This window comes from Oncorhynchus clarkii, chromosome 24, assembly GCF_045791955.1.
Source record: "Oncorhynchus clarkii lewisi isolate Uvic-CL-2024 chromosome 24, UVic_Ocla_1.0, whole genome shotgun sequence".
Lineage (NCBI taxonomy): Eukaryota > Metazoa > Chordata > Actinopteri > Salmoniformes > Salmonidae > Oncorhynchus > Oncorhynchus clarkii.
The window spans coordinates 13282853-13310844 of NC_092170.1; the positions used below are offsets into that span (position 1 = coordinate 13282853).

The 27992-nt window shown below is 41.7% G+C and overlaps 2 protein-coding genes and 1 pseudogene across 2 annotated transcripts in view; all 3 read left to right on the top strand.

Annotated features, from left to right (window-relative positions):
- The first annotated feature begins 52 nt into the window (after window positions 1-52).
- Window positions 53-6275, top strand: LOC139382511 (upstream stimulatory factor 1-like; annotated as a pseudogene).
- An 899-nt stretch (window positions 6276-7174) lies between these two features.
- Window positions 7175-18532, top strand: LOC139382332 (glucuronokinase with putative uridyl pyrophosphorylase). Its single transcript, XM_071126295.1, has 23 exons — window positions 7175-7383; window positions 8836-8942; window positions 10386-10430; window positions 10621-10774; window positions 10878-10949; window positions 11080-11168; window positions 11313-11469; window positions 11753-11830; window positions 12048-12139; window positions 12270-12375; window positions 12510-12589; window positions 12679-12747; window positions 12910-12970; window positions 13248-13264; window positions 13465-13522; window positions 13615-13707; window positions 13852-13912; window positions 16480-16593; window positions 16827-16884; window positions 17339-17407; window positions 17706-17769; window positions 17871-17942; window positions 18204-18532. Exons 1-23 carry the CDS (start codon window positions 7327-7329, stop codon window positions 18300-18302), a joined length of 1872 nt encoding a protein of 623 aa, XP_070982396.1. The 5' UTR covers window positions 7175-7326; the 3' UTR covers window positions 18303-18532.
- A 415-nt stretch (window positions 18533-18947) lies between these two features.
- The window catches only part of LOC139382461 (ubiquitin-associated and SH3 domain-containing protein B-like), a 36012-nt gene continuing 26967 nt past the window's right edge, over window positions 18948-27992 (top strand). Inside the window, exon 1 of the mRNA XM_071126525.1 lies at window positions 18948-19134. Coding sequence (XP_070982626.1) covers window positions 19007-19134 — 128 coding nt within the window. The 5' untranslated portion in view covers window positions 18948-19006. The remainder of the gene's footprint in view (window positions 19135-27992) is intronic.

Below are 27992 nucleotides of genomic sequence, written 5' to 3' on the forward strand. Positions count from 1 at the left end.
GGTTAGAATGCTGATCCAAGATCTGCACAGTTGATGAAGCCCGGTAAAGATGGCTACAACATTAGATCTGTTTGTTTATTTTATCGGGCGCAGTTCCTAGGAGCAGTGGAATGGTATTACTAGGCCAAATCTTCTCAATGAGCGCGCCAGGCGAGGTAAATAAATCGCATAAATGTTGCACATGCGCAGACCATACAGTCAATGGCGCAGACAGCCAGTAATGTTGACAAACAACTGGGGAGAGGCCAATTGCACCGTAAGGGAAATATTCCGATCTTGTATGTAGGTAGCTATTGTACAAATACTGTATTCTCTATGCAATTAAATGTTTCAAGCAGCGTTGTACAAATGCCAAATGTTCGACATTTGCCTGGCTTTATTACTGTCTAAATAGCTAAGGTTAGTTTACGTTAATTCACAACATTAGCTAGTAGCAGCTAGCTATAGCAAAGGTGCTTTGTTTAACTGACCTGTCGCAGCTTGAAGGAACCGTTGGAATAATGCAGCTTGCTACATATTCGTAATTTATACAATTAAATATCGGTATGTGTGTTGATTTGCTACTACTTTAGCACTCTGGATTTGGCATTTCGAATTTTGACATTTAGCTTCAGCTGTTTGCATGACGTTTTCGGCAATGAAATGATCTGGAAAGTTACAGGGTAACAGTAGTTATTTGCTGAATGAGGTTCCAAGCTCGCGGCTACATTGTAGGGGGCAACATCCACTGTAACTACTGAAGGGGCCTAAAGAGTACTGTTATCACTCCAATCAAACATACTATATAGCTGGTTCCTTGAATGCTTTCTAGATTTTTTGGAAATCAGAGGTTTCATGTTCGTGATTGGGTATCTATAGCCTAGTTTGTTTTTCCCAAAAGATTACCAACTTTACCTTTTTCCTCAAGCCTGTTTAGCTTCCGGGTGAATGAAGGAGATTCTCTTTCCAGTTGACACTCTGTGAAAATGAAGGGGTGAGCTAACAATGCATTGATTTAACCATAATCCATTTGAACCAAAGCTACTTCCACATGATTTGTTGTAATACATTTGAGTGTTGGGCTAGATGGTCATATTCTAGCACAAGTTGAAAGACCGGTGTGTTACTGTATATTTGTTACTGTATATTATCATTGTTCTTCTCATTTTGTTATGTAGTCAACAGAAAAGCCCTGAGCCGGATGAAAGTGCACATGTCATTGAAGAAGGTAATGTCATGTAGAAAGGAAATAACGACCCTCAAAACATCAGAAGACAAGACACCCATGGTATTTTCTTTCTGATATTATAGAGACTGTATTCTGATTTTTGCTCTACCAGGTGCAGTGGCTACAGCAGATGACCCATCAGCTGCCATCGCCACCATTCAGTCTGCCGCCACCTTCTCCTCAGAGCATCCGATAAAGTATCTATTCAAGACGGAGGGAGCTGGGGGGCAGGTAGGGGAGCTGTACTACCCTCCCGCTGGGCAGGTACAGTTGGGAAAAGCATACTGTACAGGGCTCACTAGATCTAGCCGAAGTCCCTGAGCTTGAGCTCTGAGCCCAGCCAATGCCCATCCAAGGTTTTCTAAGGCTCAGTCTTCTGTCATTACTAATGAAGGATTTTATGTTTCGCTCAACAAACCTGTGTGTTTTCTTTTGCTTAAGGTGACATACAGAGTAATTCAGGTGTCTGATGGACAGTTGGAGGCTCAAAGTGATGGAGCCACAGCAGTCAGTGTGCTAACTGGATTTCCTGCAGCCACACAGCCTGTGACCCAGGTGAGAATTTATACGAGCAGGACTTGGGGCCTTCCCAGCGGGAAATACTGGTTGAAATAATGTCAAAATAAGTAATTTAAGCCTGTTTTTGGTTGTTTTCTGTTGACTTACATTTCAACCAGTTTTGTCCAACAGGCTAGTAGTATTTGATTAAAGTCGGATTCTGCAAATCAAACATAGCATTGTTTTTAATCTGGGATAGCAAAGATGATCTATTCTATTCCTCTACTACTCACTGTATACAGTTTCGATTGTTATTCAACACTGACAAAGGTGTCCTCTTGCTGTAGGCTTTGTACTCTCAGTCTGAGGGGTTGGAGGGGGACGGCACTGAGACGCATTACACCTACTACCCTGCAACCATCGCTGATGCTTCACCAGGCACTATGGTAACCAGCGTGGTGCAGGCATCTGATACACATCTAAGTCAGAGCACTCCCACTGGTGAGGAGATGGAGACTCAATCACATAGAAATATAATTACTATATAGAATGAATAGATCCTATTTCTATGTTCCATCAGCTTGGGCATTTATTTCCAATTGGCTTTCCATTTTGAATGCCATTTGATATTGATACAGTTAGAGTACCAGTCAAATATGGACATAATATGGACTTGGTCTTTTACTAAATAGGACCCCCAACCCTCCCATGTCACAACAGAACTGATTGGCTCAAATGCATGAAGGAAAGAAATTCCACAAATTAAATTTTAACAAGGCACACCTATTAATTGAAATGCATTCCAGGTGACAACCTCATGAAGCTGGTTGAGAGAATGCCAAGAGTGTGCAAAGCTGTCATCAAAGCAAAGGGTGGCTACTTTGAAGAATCTCAAATATAAAATATATTTTGATTTGTTTAACACTTTTTTTGTTACTACATGATTCCGTATGTGTTATTTCATAGTGTTGATGTCTTAACTATTATTCTACAATGTGGAAAATGGTAAAAATGAAGAAAACCCCTTTAATGAGTAGGTGTGTCCAAACTTTTTGACTGGTACTGTATATTGTTAATTTGGATTGAAAAAAGCAAGGGACTTCTTTGTTTCAGGGCAGTTGTATGTGATGATGTCCCCCCAGGAAGTGCTGACGGGAGCCAACCAGAGGTCCATTGCACCTCGCACACAACCGTACAACGCGTAAGCTGCCATTTTGATCAGTACAGTAGGTACTGTGATGGCTCTCCTGGAGAAGCCAGGAGAGTCATCACAGTTACCATACTAGTTAGTCACACTGTCCTGTGTCCATTCATGAGTTTCTTTGTGTTGGGCTATTTTATTAGCCTTGTTACTGTTTTAGCTGCACACATGGATGTGTGCATGTGTATGCTGTGTATGCCAAAGTTTTTATGGTAATATCTGTTTATTCATGTCTATACTAATTGTGTCTTGTAGAAAATCAGAGGTCCCACGCACTTCTAGAGATGACAAAAGACGAGCCCAGCACAACGAGGGTGAGACCTAGATACCCATCATAAATTACTCATACAATACCTCATATGAAATGTCTCTTAAATGCTAGTTGGATTTGGATGTCACGATGAGCACAATCATGTGTTGCCCTGCCTACCTACTCAAATTTGTTATTTTGTCATTTGTCTTCAAGTTGAACGTAGACGCAGGGACAAGATCAACAACTGGATCGTCACGCTCTCAAAGACCATCCCAGACTGCAACATTGACCCTACCAAATCAGGGCAGGTCAGTATCAGCAATGAGGTCAGTATCACCATAAAATGGGTCACTGTCAAGTCTCATGGGTATGGCCAGGAGTTTTTCCTGACCATGTCACCTGACTAGAAAAAACTTAACTATAAAAAGTAGTACCAAGAGTTTTTTTCTTGTCAGAACACATTCTCAAGAAAAGCCTCCTGGCCCTACATGGGAGAGGGTGACACAGTCTTTGTGTTTTGGTCCAGAGTAAAGGTGGGATCCTCTCCAAAGCCTGTGACTATATCCAGGAGCTTCGGCAGAACAACCTTAGACTGGGGGATGACCTAAGCACCCTGGATAGGCTCAAAATGGACAACCAACTACTGAGGCAAGAGGTAAGATACTATGGTTGTGTTTACACAATTCTGATATTTTGCCCAATTATTGTTGAAAGAGCTAATTGGTCAAAATACCAAAAAGTGGGAAAGATCCGAATTGGGCTGCCTGTGTAAATGTAGCCAACTTTAAATTGTTCATGCTTTGTAATAGGTTCAAATGAGGTTCTGATTTGGATTTTGATGATCAGGCTGTAGGATTAGCGAGTGAGGGATTTTTGTGCTATCAATCCTGTTCACCTACTTACTGCAACACTAATTGTATATGCAATCACACAGAACCACAGAAAACATTTAATTGAGATTTGACAACGTTGTCGGACTGCGCAGCATCACTGATCTACAGTCGTGGCCAAAAGTTTTGAGAATGACACAAATATTAATTTTCACAAAGTCTTCTGCCTCAGTTTGTATGATGGCAATTTGCATATACTCCAGAATGTTATGAAGAGTGATCAGATGAATTGCAATTAATTGCAAAGTCCCTCTTTGCCATGCAAATTAACTGAATCCCCCCCAAAAACATTTCCACTGCATTTCAGCCCTGCCACAAAAGGACCAGCTGACATCATGTCAATGATTCTCTCATTAACACAGGTGTGAGTTTCGAGGACACGAGGACAAGGCTGGAGATCACTCTATCATGCTGATTGAGTTTGAATAACAGACTGGAAGCTTCAAAATGAGGGTGGTGCTTGGAATCATTGTTCTTCCTCTGTCAATCATGGTTACCTGCAAGGAAACACGTGGCGACATCATTGCTTTGCACAAAAGGGCTTCACAGGCAAGAATAATGCTGCCAGTAAGATTGCACCGAAATCAACCATTTATTGGATCATTAAGAACTTCAAGGAGAGCGGTTCAATTTTTGTGAAGAAGGCTTCAGGGCGCCCAAGAAAGTCCAGCAAGCGCCAGGACTGTCTCCTAAAGTTGATACAGAATGGCAGCAGGCAGGTGTGAGTGCATCTGCACACACAGTGAGGCAAATACTTTTGGAGGATGGCCTGGTGTCAAGAAGGGCAGCAAAGAAGCCACTTCTCTCCAGGAAAAACATCAGCGACAGACTGATATTCTGCAAAAGGTACAGGGATTGGACTGCTGAGTCATTTTCTCTGATGAATCTCCCTTCCGATTGTTTAGGGCATCCGGAAAAAAGCTTGTCCGGAGAAGACAAGGTGAGCGCTACCGTCAGTCCTGTGTCATGCCAACAGTAAAGCATCCTGAGACCATTCATGTGTGGGGTTGCTTCTCAGCCAAGGGAGTGGGCTCACTCACAATTTTGCCACACATCCTCCGAGAGCAACTTCTCCAAACCATCCAGGAACAGTTTGGTGAGGAACAATGCCTTTTCCAGCATGATGGAGCACCCCACAAATTCTGACAAACTCCAAGCATTGATTATGCAAGAATGGGTTGCCATCAGTCAGGATGTGGCCCAGAAGTTAATTGACAGCATGCCAGGGCGGATTGCAGAGGTCTTGAAAAAAAAGGGTCAACACTACAAATATTGACTCTTTGCATCAACTTCATGTAATTGTCAATAAAAGCCTTTGACACTTATGAAATGCTTGTAATTATACTTCAGTATTCCATAGAGTGATCAGATGAATTGCAATTAATTGCAAAGTCCCTCTTCTGACAAAAATATCTAAAGACACTGAAGCAGCAAACTTTGTGTTATTCTCAACTTTTTGCCTTGACTGTACAAATCACCTCGCATCCAAACAACTACTTATTAACTACTTATAAAGCGATCGAGGTTAGGGGTTCTGCACCTCGTCGTGCTCGAACTGTACCCCTCAAACATGCTGAAAATGTAACTTGCAAACAAAATATCAAACCAAAATACCAACAGCTTTTCACGAAAATCCATGCATCAGATGTAATAATAGGTTTTGTTTGAGCTGCTTTTCCCATCTAATTTTGCACAGGTAGAAGACTGGAAATCCAAGAACCAGGTTCTGAGGAACCAGCTGCGACAGAATGGCATTGTAGGAGCAGCAAACGCAGACACTCAGTGAGGAGCAGCAAGGGTAGTCGGGGGAGAATATCTCAGTGAAGGAATGGAACTTTTGACCTCAAACTAAAAGAAAATTCTCACTACAAAAACTTCACTACAAAATCAGTCTGAAGGAGTTTGCAAGATAGGTCATTAAATGACCACATTTTACATAAGGAAAACCATGTTAGCTCTTGTAAAGATTTTTCCCGCAGCTCTTCAGCTGTTATGTACATACTTGTTTAGCTTTTTTACCTTTTTGACACAATTGCGCTTCATTGTATCAGGTATATATACTAACTCTTAGTATAGGTTTCAAAATACATTTTACATTTGACACATCTAGAGTATCAGATGTCCCCACTTGCAGAAATGACTCAGAACTTTGTTTTTTCTAAACTTGTCAGCGGGAAATGTATTATAATGATATATATCGTAATAAAGGATCTTTGTATTGATAAATTATGATGGAACTTCATATTTGAGTGGAACGACTTCATGGGATTGAGAGCTTTCTATTCAGTTTACTTATTGAATCAAATCAAATTTTATTTGTCACATACACATGATTAGCAGATGTTATTGCGGGTGTAGAGAAATGCTTGTGCTTCTAGCTCCGACAGTGCAGTAATATCTAACAAATTACACAACATATACACACAAATATAAGTAGGAATGAATTAAGACTATGCATATGGACGAGCGATGTCAGAGCGGAGCAGACTAAGATACAGTAGAATAGTATAGAAAAAAACAGTACATATGATATGAGTTATGTAAGCATTATTAAGTGAATGAGATGCTGCAGAATAGTATAGAAAACAGTATATACCCATGAGATGAGTAATGTCAGTTATGTAAACATTAAGTGACAAAAGATACCATAGAATACAGTATAATACATATGAGATGAGTGCCAGATATGTAAACATTATTGACTAGTGTTCCATTCCTTATAGAGAGAGGCCAGTGATTCCTAGTCTATGCCTATAGGCAGCAGCCTCTAATGTGCTAGTGATGGCTATTTAACAGTCTGATGGCCTTGAGATGGAAGCTGTTTTCCAGTCTCGGTCCCAGCTTTTGATGCACCTCTACTGACCTCGCCTTCTGGATGATTGCAGGGTGAACAGGCAGTGGCTCGGGTGGTTGAATCTACAAAGAACATTAGTGGTATCATTCAGAGTTTTCATTTAATCATTGGCTAACCAATTACATAATGTATGGTTGTCATTAGAATTTTTTATAAAACAAATTTACGAGTAATATGGATGTACTAACTATATTTTCAATAGTTTACTGTTTCCTGAGTGCATGCAATTTATGTGATCTCGCCGGCAGGGGGTCATCTTTCGGAGACACTGGCGCTTTAAGAATGAGACTACAGTGTAGCAGTCCTGTCGTCACAGTTCAACGTGAAATTGTATGGTAAACGATTTTACTATTTATTGTACCGAATCGCATAAACCAAGGCATTTGATGTCGTTTACACGCGAATAAGACAAGGGCCAAGAAAATGATCTGCATTTTATTGGTAGCTGGTCACGGCACTGTTCTAGAAACTCAGATAAAGGTAAGTTGTTTATGTAAGCAGACGAGGTTTGGGTGCAGAGGTCGTATAACTTACATGGTTAATTTCACAACACAAGCAGGTCAATGCACACAAAAACATACACTGCACTTAAATAATACAAAATCAGACTTACCGCTGAACAAGGTAGGCTAACTACCAAAATAATTGAAATATGTAGTTTCGAACAAAACGTTTTTTCAGGAAGAAAAAGGGATGTTCAATGACACAACGTTCAGTCAGTCTTGGAGTGTTACATACAGTGCATTCAGAAAGTTTTCAGACCCATTGACTTTTTCCACATTTGGTTACGTTTCAGCCTTATTTTAAAATGGATGACATTGTTTTTTTCCCCTCACCAATCTACACACAATACCCCATAAACACAAAGCACACATTTTTTGTTGTTGAAATTTGCAAATATATCGAAGGTCTGAGTTCCTGAGCGCTCTGGAGCAGGTTTTCATCAAGGATCTCTCTGTACTTTGCTCCGTTCATCTTTCCCTCGATCCTGACTAGTCTCGTACCTTTTACTGAGGAGTGGCTTCCTTCTGGCCACTCTACCATAAAGGCCTAATTGGTGGAGAGCTGCAGGTTTTCTGGAAGGTTTTCCCATCTCCACAGGAACTCTGGAGCGCTGTCAGAGTGACCATCACCTCCCTGACCAAGACCCTTCTCTCCCGATTGTTCAGTTGGCCGGGCAACCGGCGCTAGGAAGAATCTTGGTGGTTCCAAACTTCTTCCATTTAGGAATTATGGAGGCCACTGTGTTCTTCAGGACCTTCAATGCTGCAGAAATGTTTTGGTACCCTTCCCTAGATCTTTCTCGACACAATCGTGTCTCAAAGCTCTACGGATAATTCCTTCGACCTCATGGCTTGGTTTTTGCTCTGACATGCACTGTCAACTTTGGGACCTTATATAGACAGGTGTGTGCCTCTCCAAATCATGTCTAATCAATTGAATTGACCACAGGTGGACTCCAATCAAATTGTAGAAACATCTTAAGCTCAATTTTGAGTATCACAGCAAAGGGTCTGAATACTTAAGGTATTTATTTGATTCTTTTTTTTTTTTTGCAAAAAGGTCTAAAAAAAACAAACAGTTTTTGTTTTGTCATTATGTGGTATTGATGAGGGGAAATAAATATTTAATCAATTTAAGGCTGTAACATAACACAATGTGGAAAAAGGGAACGGGTCTGAATACTTTCTGAATGCACTGTAAGTCTCTTTTTCCCTATTCACCTGTATGACTGTAGGGCAGGCTGAGCTGTGTGTGTGTGTGAGTGAGGGAGAGAGTGATAACTGGTCACTATGCTATAGGCCTGCTGAAATATGTCCAAGTATCAACATCCTTTGGAGAATATTATTTTAAGAGGAGTAAATAAAGTTCTACGGTGTGCAACAACTTCCAAACCCACATCCCTTCAATCCTTATTTGTAATTTCTCTAGAATGATGCCACTGGTTTGTATGGACAGTTGACTGGGGTGCCAAAGGCATTGTTGCCTGGGATAGGAGGAAAGAAAATCCTGGACTTCTGGTGGGAGACGGTGAACACGTGAGTAATCGGTCAAATTTAATGACTGTCGACTGCCCTTACAGTTTTCCTGTACAACATGTCTTGTACTCAGTCCCAGTTGACATAATTACATTATTAAATCCCTTTAACTTTGGAATACTGTGCCTTCAGAAAGTATTCAGACCCTTTGACCTTTTCCACGTTTTGTTATGTTGCAGCCTTATTCTAAAATGAAAATCCTTGATGTTTCGTAGTATAGGATCGTAGTATACCTGTGGTAAATTCAATTGATTGGACATACCTGCCTATATACATACACCTGTCACAGTTTACAGTGCATGTCAGAGCAAAAACCAAGTCATGAGGTTGAAGGAATTGTCCGTAGAGCTCCGAGACAGGATTGTGTCGAGGCACAGATCTGGGGAAGGGTACCAAAACACTTCTGCAGGTCCCCAGAACACAGTGGCCTCCACCATTCTTAAATGGAAGAAGTTTGGAACCACAAAGACTTCCAAGAGGTGGCTGCCCGGCCAAACTGAGCAATCAGAGGAGAAGGGCCTTGGTCAGGGAGGTATCCAAGAACCCGATGTTCACTCTGACAGTGCTCTAGAGTTCCTCTGTGGAGATGGGAGAACCTTCCAGAAGGACAACCATCTCTGCAGCATTCCACCAATCAGGCCTTTATGGTAGAGTGGCCAGACGGAAGCCACTCCTCAGTAAAAGGCACATGACAGCCCTCTTGGAGTTTGACTAAAGGCTCTCAGACCATGAGAAACAAGCATCACGTCTGGAGGAAACCTGGCACCATCCCTACGGTGAAACATAGTGGTAGCAGAATCATGCTGTGGGGATGTTTTTCAGCGGCAGGGACTGGGAGACTAGTCAGGATTGAGGCAAAGATGAATGGAGCATTGTACAGAGAGATCCTTGATGAAAACCTGCTCCAGAGTGCTCAGGACCTCAGATTAGGGTGAAGGTTCACCTTCCAACAGAACAACAACCCTAAGCACACAGCCAAGACAATGCAGGTGTCGCTTCGGGACAAGTCTCTGAATTTTCTTGAGTGGCCCAGCCAGAGCTTGGACTTGAACCCGATCAAACGTCTCTGGAAAGACCTGAAACTAGCTGTGCAGGAATGCTCCCCATCCAACCTGACAGCGCTCGAGAGGATCTGCAGAGAAGAATGGGAGGAACTCCCCAAATACAGGTGTGCCAAGCTTGTAGCGTCAGACCCAAGGAGACTCAAGGCTGTAATTGCTGCCAAAGGTGCTTAAACAAAGTACTGAGTAAAGGGTCTGAATTCTTATTTAAATGTAATATATATATTTTTTTCATAAATTAGCAAACATTTCTAAAAAAAAAACATTTTTTACTTTGTCATTATGGGCTATTTCGTGTGTAGATTGAGGCAGACAAAATATGGAAAAAGTCAAGGAGTCTGAGTACTTTCCAAAAGCACTGTATTAATGTATTTTTCTCCAGGCGGCAGTTGTTCAGTGAGGTCTATCTGGTCACAAACGCAGACAAGTAAGTACAGTAACATGTGGTAAAAGTGTTGACACTTGCTGTATTACATCATAGCAGACTGAACTGAACCTGCCTCCCATGTATTTACATTTAAGCCAATTGTATTGGGAAATGTTGTCCTATGAGCTGGAAATGATTGATTATCTACCAGTTACTGCTTAGCCGTTCCCCTTTTTGTCTCCCATTCCAGGTATAAGCACTATGAGCGCTGGGCAACGGCCAATGACTTCCCTGTGGAGAATGTAGTGAATGACGGCAGCACAACCCTTGAGGGCCGGCTAGGAGCAGTGGCTGACCTGGAACTCGCCATCCGCAGCCGCAAGCTGCAAGACGATATCATGGTGGTACGGCACTGATCCTAGATGTAATTTTATAATTTCCTAATTGTGTGGATTGAAATGTTCCATTGTGTGGGGATTATTTTTCAAACAACATGTTTGTGGACAGATTGCAGGGGATATGCTCTGTGCAGACCAGAACTTTGATATTGCTCAGGTTCTCCGCTTCTTCAGGTCCAAGGTAAGATAACATATGTGCTCCTTCTGGTGAAAAACAACATATACCTCACCTCTGAGAAACTGTAACCACGCTCATAGCAGAGTAGGTTTTTGGCCTTGTTTACATGTTAGTATCTCTGTATTTGACTTAGCCTGGAGAGTTGGCCATATACTATGAGCTAGAGGAGGGAGAGAAGAGCAGCTCCAGGGGTATAGTGGAGGTATGCCCTGAGACCCACAGGTAGGCAACAGGAAGCATAATCTTTGGCAGAACTTATCTTGATGCCAGTATATTGTTGATAACAGTACTCCCATTTGATCACTGAATGGGTAATTTGCCACCAACAGAAAAGTCTAAAAGACTGGGTATCTCTGTGTATTTTAGGATATCTCGCTTCCTCGAGAAACCACAGGAGGGAGTGACAGCATTGCGTCTGGCCAGTGTGGTGTTCTACTGCCTTCGCAAAGCCACACTGCCTTACCTCTCAGATTTCCTCACCCTGCAGCCCCAAGCTCAAGACAGGACCTTCGGCAGGTTCTGGGTCAGTAAGGACTGTGAACATGGGAATCTTTGGGTGTGGGCTCAGTTCAGTTTTCAATTCAGTGTCTTCCCGGAAGGGAATTGAAATTCAATTAATTAATTGAAAATTGTCTGTTGCTTTATATGAAGATTTTCTATTCATGATTTGAATATCAATTAACTTTCTGAATTGAACCAGGGTTGGGGTCAATCCAGTTTTATTTCAGTATCGCTAGTACTATCTATCAAATTGTTTAGCAACTAACACTCGCGTCACGAGACTCACTGTTTGTCTTTTCACTCAGGAGTGGATCATCAATGAGGAGAAGTTACCTGTGTTTGGCATGAAACTGCCCACAGGGTTCCAGCTCATTGGACAAGTGGTGGGTTGATTTTTTTCCCTCATCCATAGAGACTACTGTTGATTAACCGAATATTGTGTAAGTTTCAGGTCAAGTTGTTATGACATGAGATATGTAAACTCTCCCCTGGAGAGCATGTGAATAGATTGACAATCATTTAGATTATCAGCTCGATTGGAAAGAGTAATTTGATGATGCTGTATATTGACGATATGTATTTATCTTCTGGATATCACAGGGGCTGTCAGACTACACCAAGTGGCTTGCCCACTATTCTGCCCAGCAACAGCAATGCCCTGCCAAACCCATAACATGCCGCTCATACGCAAGGTAGATTGCACCGCTACAAAGACTTTATGAAAAATAGTATTGATGGGTTGTTCTCTCACCTTCTGGACTATCTTCAGGGATATGTCATTTCAGTGAATGTGAGCTAACATCATCTTTCACGTCCTCATAGAGTTGGACTGATGGGGAATCCTTCTGACGGCTTCAATGGAAAAACGATCGCCATGACTATCTCCAACTTCTGGGCTGAGGTCACACTCATGGAGAGCCAGGCCCTGGTAACAGTCAGGCTTTACTCCAGTTAATATACACGACAGGACAATACAACATGCGTAGTGTCTTCTCTGATCAAATGTTAATGTATTCAACCATAAAGATAGTATGATTGATACATTTGCTCTGTTTTCTTCAGGTTCTTCTGCCTCATCCGCTCAATGATCCGACTGAATTTGGAAGCTTGCAGGATCTGTACTGTATCAGCCGTAAGGAGGGGTCAGTGTATAAGCCCCAATGCCACACATGCATGCAGGATGTTGGCATGATGAATTCCCAAACCGTATTGATATTGTTTTGATCTACAGGTACTTGGGAGGTCTACGGTTACTCCAGGCTACCTGTAAAAAGTTTTACCAATTCTGCTCAAAACAAGGGTGAGAAGAAAATGTCTATTGGAGCCAGTAACAGCAAATGCAGAGTATTCAATAACTCTGATGTGTGTGTGTGTGTGGGGTTGGGGGGGGGGGTACAGCTGAACATTCTAATTCTGACATGGTTAATGCTCATTTGAGTCCCCTGCACGCTTTCTTTGGCAGTATCGCTTTGACAAAGCAGAACTTCACTCTCAAGTATGATACCAACATTCCTCGCCAGGTGGTAAGTGTCTACACTACAGTCTCTATATTCAAAGGCTCACTCTGTGATATTTAGTAGGTGTTTTTGTTCATTTGAATTAATGATACCCATTCATTCTTGAAGAATATCACTTATAAATGTCTCATGAGCCTAGTTCATGACAGTGTATCCTGAGAAAGTCCCTGAGAGATCTGTATGTGTCTGTATATGCTGTTTTCAATTATGTTAGGCCAAAAGGCTAGTGATAATGTTAGTGACTGATTTAATTATTATTTCCCCTCTTTCTGCTTTGTTGAAGGGCCTGGCTGGAAGTAGGTAAGTGCTGCCTGGTGAACTGTTATTTTTCTTCTATATTTATAGGTTAACCACATACTAATCAATATTTCTTCTGAGTCATATACTTATATGTTTTTGCCTTTTTTGGTCTTGTCATCTTTTGTAGCTCAAACTCCCTTTGTTCATAATTACGTTTTCTGTTTATTTATCTAATTTTATAACGTTCTCTTCTCTAACAGTGCAATAGTGTCTGCCACTCTGAAGTGTCTGATGAAATTCTACAACATCACAGAAAGTGTAAGATTAGGAACATGTTACTCTGGAGTTCACTCTATTCATGCACCAAATGATCAACCTGTGTTTAAGTTGTTTTGTTCTGTTTGCCCTAGGACCTTCCCAAACCCACCAGGGCCAACTTCATCCTCAACGTCGAGACGGATGAACTCTTCATCACTGCTGGTCTTCAGGACAGAGTTGTGCAGGTCAGCAATGAAAAGACAACACTCCCCTTTTCACACTACTGAGCTGAGCCGAGCTGAGCCAAGCCGAGCTGGACTGTACTTCCCTGGCCTGGTTACTGTAAAGAGTTTTTTTCTTTCTGACAAATGTTCTTCTTTTCATTGCAGGTCTATGAGGGCTTGGTCTACATGGACTTTAGCAAACAACTGATGGATGAACAGGGCTATGGTATTTGAAATGTGCAGTCTCAATAGCCGTTATGGCACATAAACACATTTTAGGAACTGCTATACATAATAAGGACCGCCAGTATATTAACGCTAATAATAATGGTGAATACAGCAGTGAGCAGCAATGAACAGGGTTCACAGACTGGGTTCACAGACAGGGCTCACAGGATGTCAGAAATGACATAAGATCAGTCTCATAACAAAGCAAGCACTCTATCCTGTAGGAACTATCTTCCTTTATGTGCAATCAGTGAAAGCATTACCATGTTTATCTCTCAGTACTACAAGGAGGATGCAAGTGAAGTTAAGTCTAGGGTTGTAGGTTGGTTATCTTGGAATGCAGCAGGTAATCATACTTAAATGTATTGAGTTCATTGTATATATGAATATTTATAAATATATACTATATACACTGAGTGTACAAAACCGTAAGAACACATGGAGTCAACATGGGACAGCATCCCTGTGGAATGCTTTCGACACCTTGTAGAGTCCATGCCCCAAAGAATTGAGGCTGTTTTGAGAGCAAAAGTGGAATGTGCAACTCAATATTAGGAAGGTGTTCCTAATGTTTGTACACTTCGTGTATACGCTCACTGCGCATGACTTCCAGTTTCTTATTTTCCAAAATAAAAGATCCACTTTTCACTACATTCACACCACATAATAGGGCAACAATATGTGATTATACAGATGTACTAATCATGATATTTCACATTGTTTGTCTGCATAATTCAAATCTAACATTAATTTGCATGAGACAAAGTCCACTTGATCAATAGTTATTGCTTTAGTATCTTCTGGTGCCACAGGTGCCAATGCCATCTAAAGTGCTACCAACCGGTCTTGTGCAGCCATCTAAGGTTGCAGTGACTTCATATTCACACAGCTTCTAAGGACATATACATAAGATTTACATACCAAATGTCATGGCCCCATGTCCATCGGTTCAGTTCTTATAGCCCTGATGTGATATGCTGCCATCTAGTGGTGTGGCATGGCCAACTTTGAATGCAGCAACTAATCATTCTCAGATTAATTAGAGGCTAATTCATTGAGTCTATATGAATCTGGAGTCAATGTGACGTATGGTTCATGAGAAGATTTATAAAGTATTTTATAGCATTAGCATATGTGCTAACGCAAATCTATAGGTACAGTGCGGCCATATTTGAATGCAATTTTCTTTTCTCAAAACCATGTAAGACTGATATAATGAGATAGCAATACCAAATTCAGTGTGGTTCATCTTAGGGACATCCATAATAGCGACAGCGCGTTTCAAGTTGATAGGCCACTGTGGTGTTGATTTACAGTAGTTTAAGTGGACGCATGAAATCAGATTTTTGATTTGTCAATAGCTCAGCCATCTTTTGTAGCTTTTCTCAAACTAGTTAAGACCTTCATTCCACATTTGGTGTCATTTGGTCCTATGGTTTATGAGAAGAAGATTTGTGAAGTATTTATTTTACATATTGTAGCACATTAGCATATGTGCTAATATGCTTCCACTATTATAGTGTTGCCATCTTTGAATGTATCAACATCATTTCTCAAAATCTTTATGGACTATTGTTACAAGTCCAAAGACCAGATTTGGAGTGAATCTGACATTTAGTCAATGGGAAGATGTTTTATTATGATTTTAAGCTTTAGCGTTACAAAGTAAAATAAGTGTTAACAGTTTCCTTATTTTTTAAAGATATCAATGCCACACTTAACATGGTTCATCATAGTAATGGCTTTGATGACCCTAAAATGTTTTAAATTGATTGGCCATTGTGGAGTGGATTTACAAAGGATTTAAATGAACACGTAAAATCTGCTTTCCTTTCCTGCTATCCCTTATCTTTTCTCAAACTAAGTTAAGAAATGTACCATGGACATACATACCGAATTTGGTTCATGAGAGGAAGTTCTTTTTAAATATTTTCTCAAATTTACAAGATGGGGGAAAATGTATTATGCTGGACCATATGGGTCCTTGAGGCAAATTTGTTCAACATGAGGAAAGACACCTACATACAAAGATTCAAGTCTCTAGGTCAAACCGGCAACAGACATTAGGGTTAAATTGAGACTGCTTATAATAGTGCCACCTATAGGCCAATCAATACTATTCTTTTTGATCAAGTTACTCATGGCCTCTAATTTCGGGGTGTCAAATTAGGAAAAAAGTTACCAATCAATGCTTAACAACTGTGAACCCCTGCAGGGATATCAAACTCATTCCACTGAGGTTTTTGGTTTTTCCTTTCAATTAAGACCTTAATTCATCAGTCAAGTACAAGGGTGGAGCGAAAACCCGCTGATATTCAGCCCTCCGTGGAATGAGTTTGACACATCTGCGGCCTAATGATTGATTAATGATAATGATTTCTGAAAGGTAATTAATTCATTCTTTAGGAGTATGGGAGTTTTGCTGCATGCGAGTTTAAGGCACCTGTGCATATCTTTGTGTGCATCCTCTTACATATATCTAGAGCTGAACGTTTATGTATACATTATGAAACTGAGTTTACAATGAACCTTTTACATGTTGATGTTTGTGTGTTGACTACACAGGAGATTACATTCCTATGGACATGAGCAGCTTGCCACCGTTCTGGTTAGCTTATCTGAGTGATCCCAGTGACTCTGGTCGGATTCACAGCAACGTCAGACAGCGCTGGCTCAACGGCAAGACACATACACACACACACACACACACACACACAAGCTCGGTTGGCAGGCAGCAATGTTCACCAAGGTCGGGGTCAATTCCATTTGGGATTTCAGTTTACTTCCTGTATTGACGGAATTATCTCTTCATAGATTTTAAACTGTAGGCTAGAGGAATCAGATGATAATAAAAAGGGATTCCTTTGTTCTCTATCTGTATTTAGTCCCTCTGTTCACCTCCTTTTTTCCAGGAGAAGCTGAAGTGGTTGATGCCATGAAGTCTTTTGCGGGGCTCACAGATCAAGCCAGGTTTGTGTAAGATGTTTGGAGGCTCACAGGATCAGTGGCAGTAGTGCCCCTGGTGCGTTAGCAAAGGCACAACACCAGTGGATGGTAGTCATGGGATTTGAACCAGCAGCTGGTGCTGGTCTGCCCATCTAACCTCTGTCTCCATACTCCCCCCACAAAGTTATTGCGTGTTTCTTTTGATATGGCTTAATCATGCCATCCAGGATCTTAAGCACAACAAATTCGTAACATGTAAAACATTTATTTATTTGCAGGACGTAACATATCAACATATCATACGAAATGGGTGATGTAGTACAAAATTTGATGACTTAGTTACGCAAAAACGGGCACCACTTTTGGCTCGTAAGCACCATTCAAAACTACTGGCTGAAATTATACAAACATTTGAGAGTGCATCTTTAAGTGAGCATTACCTGGTAATGAAACGGTTTGGTTCTCTTGTCCTCCACAGGGTTGCACTGCAGGGAATGGACTGGAGCAGACTGGCACAGTTGATGGATGAGAACTTTGCACTGCGACGGTATAGCGTGACATCCTTTTGAGTCTGTCATTGGTTTGAGGAAGTTAATCTCTTTGCCCCCATGAAGTTGTTGGGCTTTTAAATATGTGACCTTGGAAAGATAAAACATGGTCAGCAACTGTCATATAGGACCAGAAGATTTTCCTGACCCACATGACTTGATCAGCAAAAACTCTTGGCCCTAAAGAGTTAATTCTCATCACCGAACAGCATGATTTTACGTAGTAAGATGTAAAGTAAGTGCACCTCATTGTTCACACAGGAAACCACTAATACTGTAACGATCTCTGTCCTATAGGTCTGTGTACACAGAAGACTGTTTGGGACCAGGCAATCTCAAAATGGTGCAACTGGCAAGACAGGTAAAGTATAGAGTTAAAATTTCCAAGATGATCTAATCTTTTCCTATGATGTTTCTTTGTAGTTTTTGTTTATCGTTCGGTGTGTTTGCTTGCCAATGCAGTTTGGCTCAGCTGCGAAACTACCTGGCAGTGGTGGTGCTGTAGTGGGCTTGTGTCTGGACCAAGTAAGACTGGTAAGACTTATACTTTCACATCTTAAACAGCAATGTATACTGTATGCTCTGTGGAATCATTGGAAAAGAGATTGTGTTTCATACTTTGGTCACCTTATTTTGATAGTCCCGTATAAATGGTTAATTGATGCTCAAGCTATCAACTGCAACTCTGTTATATAACTCGACTTGATACACCGCAGCTTCCTAGGATTAGGGCTAAGGTTTGATAGTTACTTAAGCATTTATAAACGGGTGTGCATGTCTTTGCTTTGACACTAGGTGGAGATGAGGAGAGCGTTCCAAGAGGCTGGCTGTGTGTTCTGTGTGATTGTGCCATATAACCCATCTGGTACCATTGGAACCAACAGCCAAGGCTGATTTTAAATGATCTATAATGGGCATCTTAATAATCAATCAAGTGTCAAATCTGTAGCTAAGATGACACAACATATTTTTCTGTTTATGTGGGCAAATTTGTAGCCCATGATTTCCTGTATGAATGGATTATGATGAGACCGTTGTGCCTTGGTTTGAGTATTTTATAAATTGAACACATTTGTATTTTTATGAACATTGAATAAATATGGTTTATTAATTTATTATGCAAATGCTGTGTGAGTAGCCTAATTTCACTTATTTATTGAATCTACCATATTAGGCGGTGTCTAACGTTACTCTGTATTACATATTGCTCACTTGATCTAAAATTCCCTTTATTTTTTTAATCAAACGTAACCTAACGTTTTGAGGACACAATGTAAACATCAAAGCTATACTGAATGGGCTATTATTATTCCACTCTGCCAATTATTATTAGGCTACTGTAATTAGGACACTCCTTGGGTCGCTGCCAGAGTACAGGCGAAAATTCATAATAGATCCTGTGCACTCTGCACGTAACTCTGCTTTTTATACACAAAACGAGGCAGCAGACATAATTTGAGTTTCTGGGGGCGGGGAGGAGGGAGCGCCCGCGACCACACTGCTCACAATAATAATCGGTTGTAGTCTATTAGTTATCTTTCTCCACCGCTCGCTACAGTACCGTAGACTGGATCTGAAAACCAATGTAATCCTGAATCATGGCTGCAAAAGAGGATCTCTACAGCAAAATCATCCCGCGAAGACTTCGGCCGAAAGTACCTGGCACTGTGAAATATGGATCGAATTTGGACGTCCTCTTATCGATGGGTTTCCCCAAAACCAGGGCGTAAGTAGGCTACTGTGTATAACACGCTCTACTGACACTTTATCGGAGTCACTCGTAGAGGTGGACACCAGCGCGTTGGGTACAGTTTGGCATTTGTTAAAATTACAATTTATATTTGGTTAAAAATACAATGTTTTCTGACGCGCTGTCGTATTTCACCTATGAGGCAATTTATTGATCCTCATATTCTTTCTCACCATGTGCAATTGGCTGGCAGCGTCCTACTTTTCCTCATTACCAGAAACTCTCACACAATATGGACTCAGGGGTAATGGGTAGACATAACATAGTAAACGAAAATCCCGGACACATACATCCCATACGTTTGGTATGGTATTAATTTGTTGATCCATTTTGTATGATGTGTTACGAATTACACTTCGATTGATAAACTGTATATACAAAAATATGTGGACACCCTTTCAAATTAGTCGATTCGGCTATTTCAGCCACCCCGTTGCTGAGCACACAGCCATGCAATCTCCATAGACAAACACTGGCAGTAGAATGGCCTTACTGACGTGGCACTGTCGTAGGATGCCACCTTTCCAACAAGTCAGTTCTCAAATTTCTGCCCTGCTAGAGCTGCTCCGGTCAAATGTATGTGCTGTTATTGTGAAGTGGACACGTCTAGGAGCAACAGCCGAGAAGTGGTAGGCCACACAAGCTTACAGAACAGGACTGCTGAGTCCTGAAGCGCATAGCTCGTACAAATCGTCTGACCTCGGTTGCATCACTCACTACTGAGTTCCAAACTGCCTCTGGAAGCAACTTCAGCACAATAACTGTTTGTCTGGAGTGTCATGAAAGGGGTTTCCATGGCTGAGCAGCCACACACAAGCCTAAGATCACCATGCGCATTGCCAAGTGTTGGCTGGAATGGTGTAAATCTCGTCGCCATTGAACTGGAAGCTGTTATAGCAGCAAAGGGAGACCAACTCCATATTAATGCACATGACTTTGGAAAGAGATGTTCAATTAGCAGGTATTCACATATGTTGGGTCATATAGTCTATGTGAACTGCAATTCGTACAATATGTTACAAATTTGCAATAAGTACAGTGCCTTCAGAAACTATTCACACCCCTTGACTTTTCCCACATTTTGTTGTTTTACAGCATTAATTTAAAATGGATTAAATTTAGATTTTGTGTCACCGGCCAACACACATTACCACATAATGTCAGTGGAATTATGCTTTTAGATATTTTTACAAATTAATAAAAAATGTAAAGCTGAAATGTCTTGTGTTCAACCCCTTTATTATGCGGCAGGTAGCCTAGTGGTTGCATGTTTGAATCTCATCGCGGACAACTATAGCATTTTAGCTAATTAGCAACTTTGCAACTACTTACAACTTTCTAGCTAACCCTTCCCCTAACCTTAACCCTTTAACTTGTCTATTAAACTTAGCGCCCAACCCCTAGTTTAGCGAACATTAGCCACAACAGCCACAACATTTGTACAAATTGTAATTTGTAACATATTATACAAATGGTAATTTGTGACATTAAATGAATTCACAAATGAATACATACAATACCAAATGTAACATATCATACTAATTTGAGTTTCCTGGATTTTCATTTACTATATTACATCTATCAATGAGTCCAGGTTGTAAGTAACCTCCTGTCTATGTAACCATATGAGAGAGAGGATATGGATCATGCTCAATCTGATCTGAATGGACTGACTGTTCTTGATGTGACCAAATTACAGCAGCACAATGTACAACTGTTATGTCAGCTGGGTCCTCACTAGGAGAGACTCACAGACAGACCCACCATGTAAGGAAGCAGTTTTCCTAATGTCACCATTATAGAGAGTAAATACATTGTTAACTTTTAAACCTACATCAATTGCATAATTTCTATGTGATCAGGATCACAACCCACATCCTTTTTCAGTAAAAATAATAAATGTGCTTCCCAGTGGTTATGATCATAGTTATTCACAATAGTATTGTGAATAAGTCACGGTCTCAAGTCTGTATTATCTCCAAGACATTGAGGTCAGATGTCATAGGGAGTCTGTTGTGACTTACATGCTGAAATGGACACAGACATTTTGCATGCGCGTGCACACACACATGTCAGAAGGAATGCCTCGAGGCTCCCTTTGTCAGCAGAGAAAGAAAGAAAGAAAGAAAGAGGGAGGGAGAGAGAGAATGCCTAGAAGCTGTGAGAGACGCCACAAGCTCTTTTACATTGGACAGCCCGTGACTGCTTGGCCCTGACAGAGCAAGTTATGAATAGCATCTTCCTCCCTCTCTCAAGTATTGACCCCCTACATTTCCTGACCGACTTAAAGGGACATGCCCTAGGAGATTTGTCATGTCTGCCTGCCACCAATGTCACTGACTAGCGTTTTTGATTCAGGGAGGGGGAGGGGGACAATGCAGATGGGGAACAAAGCTGGGTTAGCATCAACAGACATTTACTAGAACCTCTCTGGTGGGATGAACCACAGTAGCTACAGTGTGTGAGAGAGATCACTGAGGAGTGAAAGAGCAAAAGCAATGTACCGAATAACATCTGGGATGTTGAAACCCACAGTCACGAGGTGCAGTTTTTCAGACTTGCTTTCTGCACATAGTCATTTTGCCAAACATACAACCCTTCAGCAGGGTTTTTATTCCAGTTGTAACCAGGGGTGCGTGCTGTGCACTCCCAAAACAAAGATAAATATAGCTGCAAGCAGCCATTCACGCTTTGGCGCCATGAGCTACTCCAACACCATCATTCAGTTTGCTGACGACACAACGGTGGTAGGCCTGATCACTGCCAACGTTGAGACAGCCTATAGGGAGGAGGACAGAGATCTGGCAGTGTGGTGCCAGGACAACAGCCTCACTCTCAATGTGAGCAAGACAAAGGAGTTGATCGTGGACTATAGGAAAAGGAGGGCTGAACAGGCCCCCATTAACATAGACAGGACTGAAGTGGAGCGGGCCGAGAGCTTCAAGTTCCTTGGTGTCCACATCACCAACAAACTATCATGGTCCAAGCACACCAAGACTGTTGTGAAGAGGGCATGACAACACCTTTACCCCCTCAGGAGACTGAAAAGATTTGGCATGGGTCCCTAGATCATAAAAATGTTATCCAACTGCACCATCGAGAGCATCTTGACCGGTTGCATCACCGCCTGGTATGGCAACCATCTGACCATAAGGCGCGACAGAGGGACCTATGTACTGACCTTTCAATTGCTTGTTATAACGCCACCATCTCGCCAATTGGCATGGCATTGCATGAGAGCGTGGCCCATGGGCCTTTACCATTATGTCAAGTTGCACCCTCCTAGGCCTTGCCATTTCACTGGAATTCACATCTTTGACTAAATCCACAGAGAACCAGAATAATACACGCCTACAAATACAACACAGCTTCGCTGCTTGAACCCCTAATGTATATACATTTTTTAGGGCACCCCCAAGAGCCAATGATTTGACCCTGTACCTGAGGCTACTCGGTTGGTTCTGTAGAGACACTGAGACTCAGTATACTGGTGTAGTTGTTGTATCTAATGTACAACTCTGCCCTTAGGGGGAAAAGCCCTCTCTCATTTCACTTCAATGTCTGTTTGGTGTTAGTTCCTTTTGATTTGGTTGATAGTAAATGATGCACTCAACATACAACACAAGAATAGAGGGTATAAAACAATGACCAGAGGGTATGAAACAATGACCAGAGGGTATAAAACAATGACCAGAGGGTATGAAACAATGACCAGATACCCTATTTTCTGCCACTGACTGACATCTTTATCCCAGTCTACAAACAAATCACTCTTTTGGTTTGCATTTACATCAAGGGCTCAAAACAATACAGCCTCGGAGATGCTTTTGTCAACTGCTGCCCTTGAGGTTTTTCGTTTCTCCCTCAGTATCTGCTATGACTAACTAAAACAGTGTTAATTGATTGGAACACGGGACAGAGTTGAGCCCTGGTATCATTTTGATTTTTGATTTGATTTATTAGGATCCCCATTAGCCGACACCAATGGCGACAGCTAGTCTGGAATGGCACATTATTCTTCTAAAGGCCTCCCTCACACATATATTTAGTGAGACATAACCTATACAGTGTCTTTATAACAATACATTTACTCTATATCTATATTCTCTATAACTATGTACTGTATGTCTTATCATGTTCTTATGATTATATTTACTCCAAGGAAAAGCTGGAAAAGAGTAGGTGTATAATATATCATTATTCTGCACGTGACTCTTTTCCAGGGATGTTCACCACACATATCCTGTGTAGTAGTAAATGCGGCTTTCAGCAATTAGCTACGCTCACCGCATAATCCAAAATTGCAATGCACTGCAGCTTCCAGGGATATTTCTGGCACATACGATTTGGTTTAGCGCAGGCGAACACTGCTTTTGAGATCTCTGAACATTGCAGCGTAGTGGCAGTTCAAGTAACACAGTATGCTACGAATGCTGTCTCAGCACATTTCCCCCTGTGTTTGAGCAGTTTAGTTTATACTTTAAAAAAAAAACTCTCCACACCTTTGTAATGTTCTGAGTATTTGCCGGGGAGGTTTGTGGAAAATTGTGGAAATATGCTGGTCCCTATGTGCTGTTCCAGCCTTGCCTTCTGCTGTGATGATGAGGGGGACTTTGTGAGGCTGAGGCAGCAGTAAGCCATATCTGTTAGCTGTGGCTGGAAAGTCTGAAGCGTTGGAACATGTGTGGACAACACAGGGGCTGACACAGTGGAACCTGTCTACTTTCAAGGAGATTGCTGTAGCTGCCCCCACGCCCCCTTCTTCTGGCAGCAACATTGGATATAGAAGAACACTTTTATTATCCACGATGACAAAAGATGATGGAAATGTTTTTTGTTGTTATTTTTTTTGTTGTTCAGGTCATTTTCTCTGTCTTTGAAATCGTTTTGTAAATGAGAGTTCCTGGGATTGCTTTGTTTGACGTGCCAGTCAGGATCACATGTTTACCACTGGAGCCTTCAGGCATTTCATCATACATATTCAAATTCTAAGAGCCGGAGTTAAGTTTACAGGCCAATGCACTAACGCTGCATTAACGCCACATCACTGTCGCTCTTTATCGGGAGGATCATGCTCGGGTGTGTACATGTCATGTGTTTCCTTCCTAAGAGAGTTACATTACTGAACATAACCCTCATGTCCCTAATGCCTTTCAAACGCAGTCTGGAAACTCAGGGCACCAGATAATGTAATCATTGTTCTCCAACATCACACATCAGGACCAGTTAAAGAGGCTATACAGAACATTTGGATAGAAATATTGTCCTGAAATGACCTCAATTGGCCAGCAAGTGGCACACCTCCACACACCCATGAGCAAAAAATATATTATTTTATTAAAACTAAGAATGAATGTGTTTTCATGAGATAAGAAATTGATTCATATTATATCATAAACCTCAGCCAAGATTGAAGCCAAAATTGAACGTAAACTATTAGCAAACAACTAAACCTCCATAGTGTATCTTTGCTCTGTCCAGACGCTCAGATACCAAATCATGTCGTCATTGTTGTCTCCAATATCAATCAGTAGGGTCAGTTAAGAAGACTCTGGGTGACCTGCACAAAGGCAGAAGTGTGCCAGTCTGCTCTCCTCAATGCTGCCTATTGTCTCTCCAGGCTGACGACTTTGACGAGGCCTGGCCACAGTTGCTGACATACCCGCAGGTGCCCGCCTTGGCATATTTTGGGACTGGCAGCTGTGCTCCTTCTGTCCCCTCTGCTACTAGTACCGTCTCTGCCCCTCTCTCTCAGTCCCCGTGGCCTGCGAGGCAGCTGTTGTTTGCATTAAGGCATACGGGGCTCGTTCAGTGTTGCATCTGTTCAGTGATGCCACCAGCGACAGACCACTTGGAGCTTTGCAGTAGACACATGGGAGACCAAGCACATATACAGTCCAGCCTTTTTGTCCCTTCCCCTCACACAGGCACGAGCAGTAGCAGAGCTAATCCTGCTTGGAAATGTGTGGATGCAATTTGGTCTGTTGGTAATTGCTTTTTTTGCTAGCCATCCTTTTCCCCCTTTTATATATTTGACTGTGTGTGTGTGTCTGTGTGCGTGTGTGTGTGTCTGTGTGCGTGTGTGTGCGTCTGTGTGTGTGTGTTTAGTTGTGGCCGGGCCATATGTGTCAGTGCTACCTTTGCCAGAACTGCGACAGCCAATCCAAGAGCTAGTGTCCTTCCAGCCTCATGCTTCCAGCCTCATGCTTCCAGCCTCATGCTTCCAGCCTCATGCTTCCAGCCTCATACGGCATCCATCCACTGACTGGCGTCACTATGTGAGGGAGCTCCAACTCCTTGCCAGTTCTCTGTAGATTGGGTCCAAATGATCAGAAATGAAATCACAATGGATGCACTTTTATATGCCGACGGTGCGTGAATGATGAAATGATTACATCAAAATGCATTTGCCCTCATACTGTGTGCCTATGCAACGATATTCTGATGCCCGTATGTGAGGCAGCCTACTTTATCATTTTTATGTACACAGTACATGGCTACTCTATGTATGCTGGTAATATTGTTATACATATTTTATGTCCAGCACACGGTATGCAGCTTTCACCTACCGCCCCACTAGCAATGTGAAAAACAAAGGTGTGTACCAACCCAGAGTCAAAAACAACTCACTGGAGAAACAGCAATGTGTTTTATAGCCTAAATAATGCCATTAGTTACAAAGGTACCCTTGTTTTCTGTGTCCGTAGAATAGGCACTGAACCAGAGGTGGTTTCTTAGCTCTGTGGTAGAGCTGTAATGACAAGGAAAGTGTGCTTGAGGCTTGGTTTGGCAAGCACAAGGTACTTACAGTTGTGGGGCATCTTTTACGGGCTGTGGCTGTGCACACTGTCTTTCTGAACTCGATGGTTAATTTCTGAACTGGATGGTTCCTTCCTTAACCAGCAGTCTCTTCATCTGATTTGTATCAAATAGGCTAGCATTTGAATGTATAACACATGCCATATGTACAGATGCGTTCCTATTTTTATACAGCAGTTCCCTTACTCAGAAAATATGCAAGAGTATCTATTTAACACCAAAACAGACAATAGAGACATGCAACAGCATTTGATTTAATTCCATGTGTATTAGAGTGGTGTTCTACTGTAGGCCGAGGTGCTCTACTCTAGGCCGAGGTGCTCTACTCTAGGCCGAGGTGCTCTACTGTAGGCCGAGGTGCTCTACTGTAGGCCGAGGTGCTCTACTGTAGGCCGAGGTGCTCTACTGTAGGCCGAGGTGCTCAGGTGGACTATATTGTCTGTGGGGGAAGGAAAGCTGTGTTTAGTGCTCTAGTTCGTAATAAACAGTTCACTGACTGTTTGATTCTGTTCCCAGGCATACAGCATTAAATGAATATTGCTCATCATACCTGGATAATAAATGTGTTTTCCTTTACACTTGACTAATAATTTAAAAAGCAAAAACAGTTCAAGGTGAAGAAAATGCACACGCTTTATGGTTCTGAATATTTCAGTATAATATTGTTTTTACACATAAATGTCAAATTGAGAAGAAAGGTCGAATGGTTGTGTTCCTATATTCATGTGAAGAAGTTCAACAGTAGCCCCTTCTCAATGTTATATATTTGGAATACTACATAGTTAAGCACAATTTTTGTCTGGGTCAAATTGTTTGACCACCGTTGTGTGTACCCCTGTGATTTGTTTTGTGGTCACTGGTTTTGTGGAGACACAAATTGGCACCGACTGCATTAGTAGATATAATGAGGCAAGAGAAACACTTTTGTGAATCGTTTGGCAGTTTATGGATGACAGCTTTGTGAGAAAAAAACTGTGGATAAGTGAAGGCCTCCCTCACAAATAATTAGAGCATAATTGTAGCATGGTAGATAATTGCAGTCAGTGTGGTAGAGCACAGTGGGGGAATTTTGTCTGAACAGTAGGTCTTTCATTTACCCCTCGAGTCTTCCTCTAGACATCAATGAAATGCATAATGAGAGGAAAACACAGCAGAGAATTAGTCGTCAGTAAAAGCGTCACTGAATCCAGCGAGAGTCTGCATGTGAGTGAGGGATTACAATATTCTACATTGACACGTTGTTATTAATAATAATGTCTGTGTGTACGTGCCTGCCTGTCTGCGGGAATGTGTGTAAGCCACAGTGCAATGATAAGTGTTATTCCAATGTTACAATTTCGTTTAAATTGGTTCAATTTAATTAAATTCATTAAATTGAGAACCTCTAACTTTCAATTCAAAACACATCTTCTTCACAGCTCCTGTGAGTAGATCAACAAAGACCTCTCTCAAGGTATTATACTACTTCCTTGTGTTTCTGTTTGGCTGTCTGAGTGTAGAGGCAGGCAGACACATAGCGGTTGTAACAATGGACAGGAAAACATGACAAATCTGATTGGTTCTATTAATGTTAGGAGGACGGAATTCTCCCCCCATCACAGCACAAACCGAGGGAAACAAAGTCTCCTAGGACAAATACAATCTTCCGTGAATAGAACAAAGCAGTTGAGAGAGAGAGAGAGAGAGAGAGAGAGAGAGAGAGAGAGAGAGAGAGAGAGAGAGAGAGAGAGAGAGATCTCATGGTCAGTGGCTTAGCCTCAGTGTGACAAGGTCTCTGGCAGGTTTGTAAACAGGAACTGTCCGGATGCAGAGGCCAGAGCCATGGGATTTCCCCATAGAGCTGAGGTGGGAGGGGTGAGAGTGCGTCTGTCTGGGTGGTGGCGTTTGGTGTTGAAATGGTATGGGATGTCCTGGGGAGACATTTCCTGTAAATCGTTGATTGGTGATGTGTGTATGAATGAGTGGATGGGGATGATGGAGCACAACTGTTGTCAGACAATGAGGTGGGGCCATTG